Source organism: Arachis stenosperma, chromosome 10 (assembly GCF_014773155.1).
Source record: "Arachis stenosperma cultivar V10309 chromosome 10, arast.V10309.gnm1.PFL2, whole genome shotgun sequence".
Taxonomy (NCBI): Eukaryota; Viridiplantae; Streptophyta; class Magnoliopsida; order Fabales; family Fabaceae; genus Arachis; species Arachis stenosperma.
This window is the reverse complement of record NC_080386.1, coordinates 120,030,451-120,034,155: the sequence shown is the minus strand read 5'-3', so window position 1 is coordinate 120,034,155 and position 3,705 is coordinate 120,030,451. Positions and strand designations below refer to the sequence as shown.

At 32.2% G+C, this 3,705-nt stretch overlaps 1 protein-coding gene across 1 annotated transcript; it reads left to right on the top strand.

Annotated features, from left to right (window-relative positions):
- Positions 1-983: 983 nt before the first annotated feature.
- On the top strand, positions 984-3,437 carry LOC130956359 (protein CHUP1, chloroplastic-like). Its single transcript, XM_057883397.1, has 4 exons — positions 984-1,220; positions 1,366-1,448; positions 1,542-2,114; positions 2,228-3,437. The coding sequence occupies exons 1-4, from the start codon at positions 1,100-1,102 to the stop codon at positions 3,326-3,328; spliced, it is 1,878 nt and encodes a 625-aa protein (XP_057739380.1). The 5' UTR covers positions 984-1,099; the 3' UTR covers positions 3,329-3,437.
- Positions 3,438-3,705: the final 268 nt, after the last annotated feature.

The following is a 3,705-nucleotide window of genomic DNA, read 5'->3' as shown; positions in this document are numbered from 1 at the left end:
AAAAATCCAAAGGCACTATCAGTTGGATGGTGGTACTGCATATCCACCGTGCATTATTTCCTTCGCAGCATTACAAGATATTTTCACGAGTAAATGATCAAAAGTCAAATTCATCTTTGGTTTCTGAATTTTTTTTAATCAAATTTTCATTTTAAAAATTTTAAGTTAATGTTAGTTTAGATTAGTTTTTTTAATAAAAAAATATTTTTTTATTTAATTTAAAATTTATTTAGATATTTCTTTTAAAAAATATATTTTTATTAAAAAAATAAACAATTTACTTTTTTTTTAAAGTTAGTAATATTTTGTTTTTAAATAAATTTTTAAAAATAAAAATAAAAGACGTTTTTAATATTTAATTTTTTTAAATTTATTTAAATATAAAATAATTTTTTTATTAAAAAAATAAAAAAAATATTTTTTCAAAAGCTAATTCAAACTAACCTTTAGCCACATTAGTTAATTTTGTTGGTCATATTATAGTCTTATTGTCTTAATTAACAGTTAACATAATAAATTTATACAATTAAATTAAATTTATCTTAAATTCAGTGGCACCTAATTAAGATTGTCTGCCGTTTGTGATGTGAATTAATATTATATTAGTAAACTCTAACACTATGAATAATGGAAATAACAAAAAAATTAATATAATCAATTTAAAATATTTAAAAAACGTATTTAATCGAAAAAAAATCGGAGGCTAATTTAAAAAATAAACAATTTTTCAGAGAGGAATGTGACTGTTTGCTCATATTTTAATCCAAATCAAGCAAAACACACATTATTGTACGTCCAAATATATCACGTGCCATGAAATATTGAAATCATGAAAAGGAATATACTCTCACATTCATATTGGTACAAAAAGGGGAACATGTTTCTTCCAATGACATTGAATACCATATTGTCTTTTAGTGATGAGCTTCACTAAGATTTTTTTTCACTTTGCTTCAATGAGATAAGTCGATAAGAATGTAGTGATTGTTAAAAAAATCAGAGTTAGCGAAATTCAGTGGCATTATTCAATGCAACCAAGTCATCAGAATAGGGAAAAAATATATCAAAATTGTTCTAACTAACCTGTTTGAAGGACTACATGATAGTTAGAGTGAGCTTCTTGGTTGTAACTTCTTCAATTGCTGTACTCAAGATTTTAGAAACAAAAACCAGTTTTCCTACCAAGAGAAGTAATACAATGAAATCTCTAGCTCCAGCAGGTATCCCTATTTTCTCTGAATACATTAATTTCTTTATGTACCAATTTTATCAATTTGATGGTTAACAATACATTACTTTCTTGTTTGTATCTTCATTATGGATTTATATTCATACTTTTTGCTATGGTGTCTTTTGGGAACTAAGGATGTGATGCATCACCACACTTGGAACTTGAATCAGAAGAAATTGAAAATAGCACTGCAAATGCTACTTATTCAATAAATCAGGTACCCTTAATAGTGAAAAAAAAAACTGAAAATTTTTTCATCAGAAAGTGCTAAAGAAACTTATTATTGAATGAGTGAGAATCTATTTTGCAGAATGAAGAGAAGCATATGAAAAATGAAACCCCACAGAAATTGGATTACGCAACTGAAAAGGAATTATTGCAGAATTTGGTAGAGAATTACAAGCAAAGGGAAGTGAGCCTTCAAAAGAAACTGCTTCGATTGAATGGTCTAAAGGAAGAGCAATCAGCCATTGCTCAACTGCGAACACAGCTCGAGGAAAAGAATGGGAAATTCGATTTGCTTAAGACAATCATTGATTCAATGGAGGCAGAGAACAAAACTATGCAAGAAAAAGCAAGAGATGATGGACTATCAAAGAAGCATCTAGAAATAGCTAAGAAGACGCTGAATGAGATGGAAAGAAAGAAGAGTTTCGAAGGAAGCCGTGTCGAGGAGCAGATATTGATGCTTGAGAAGCAAGTTACAGAGTTAAAGAAGCAGGATAGCTCTTCCAGAGGTGCTAAGATTATTAAGAAGATTAAAGATATTGAAGGTGTTGGATTAGAAGCCTTGGAACTGAAGAGAAGAAACAAAGAGCTCGAATTGGAAAAGAGAGAGATAGGAGCTAAATTGATTACTGTTAATGATAAAGTAAAGACGGAGGTAGTTTAACACTATAATTTACCTTCCGTTTTACTTAATCTATGTAGAATTGTATATGCGTAGTTTAGTCAAATATATCAAATTATTTAATTATTTTGGACTATTAACTTCAGGAGGAAACGGTTGCTTTGATCAAAGAGGAAATAACCAGTCTCCGGCAAGTCCATGAAGGACTTCTAGAGCAAGTTGAAAGATTGCAAAGAAACCGATTCGAAATGGTGGAGGAACTCGTCTACCAACGGTGGCTCTTCACATGCTTAAGGTATGAACTCAACCACAATCTCCAAAAGAGAGCAACAAGGGAAGAGGCCTTAAGAAGAAGTTGCATAAAGAATTCAGATTCATATGAGAAGGATCAAATTGCAGTAACGTATGAACATAATGATCCTGAGCTTGAAAGCAATAGTTCCTCAAACACAACAACATTGGATGATGATGATGATGATGAGGATGATGAGACTGAAACCACCACACTTGATGAGAGTTCCTCAAGCAGCCAAAGCAGTAGCAGCAAGAGCTCTAGTTTACTTAGCAAAATGAAGAGATGGAGAAAGATCAAACATGACTGCTCCAAGGAGAATAATGTAATTTCATCACCAAAGTGTTTAACTAGATCTGGCACTATAAGTTCTCCAATTAGAAGCCATGGTCTTATACGCAGGTTTTCCATGCCAATGGTGCTTCCTTCAGATCTATTAACAATGACGTTATTATCCCGGAAAATCGGTTCTAACAGATCGTTAGAGAGATCAGTGGTGCAGAAATCATTGAAGAGAGTTTCTTTCGGCGATTGTTCAGTTAAACCAAGTAATAATGAACATGTGTCGGATGATAGAGATTTCTTGGAAAACAAGCAAGAAAACAGCGCGGAACACGAACAAGAATTGGATGATGAAGTAGTAAGCAAATTGCACTCTCAAAAAGGTGATAGAGGTTCAGGTTCTGTGGCAGCCAATTGTTGGAAAGATCTCATAACTGCGAAAACATTCGGAGATAGCGGTTTCTTGGAAACCAAACAAGAAGAAGAGATTAGACCTGATGAACTGATCAATTCAAACAAGTCCCTGGTTGGTGACAATGAAGGAAGCAAGAATCTCTTACTTGTGCGACTTGTGCAGTTGGTGGCTATTGTTTTTTTCTCACTAGTCCTGCTGCAAGCTTATTTCAGGGTCATCTCAAAATTGGGGCTTAGCAGAACTGTGAAACGGTGGTAGCAAATTATTATATATGCTCTCATTTTGCAATGCTATATAGATACAACATTTCTACAAAATGAAATTAAATAGTCAATTTTGGTATGTTTTGCCATATAGTCTTACGAACTTCTAGACATAACATTTTAGACAATTAAAAAACTAAATATAATACACATATTTTTATTGTATTTAAAATGCATGTTTTAATATCTATTAATATATAATAAACAATTAAGTTAATATTTAATTTATAAAACTCATCCATTGAGGATTGAGTATAGGCAAGCTCTCAGTCCTCCACGTGTATCGTACATGTGACACCTGTCCCAACACCCTCCCTTCTTTTAACCCCACCCTTCTCTCTCTCTATCAACCCAAACTCACGTGCATGCCCA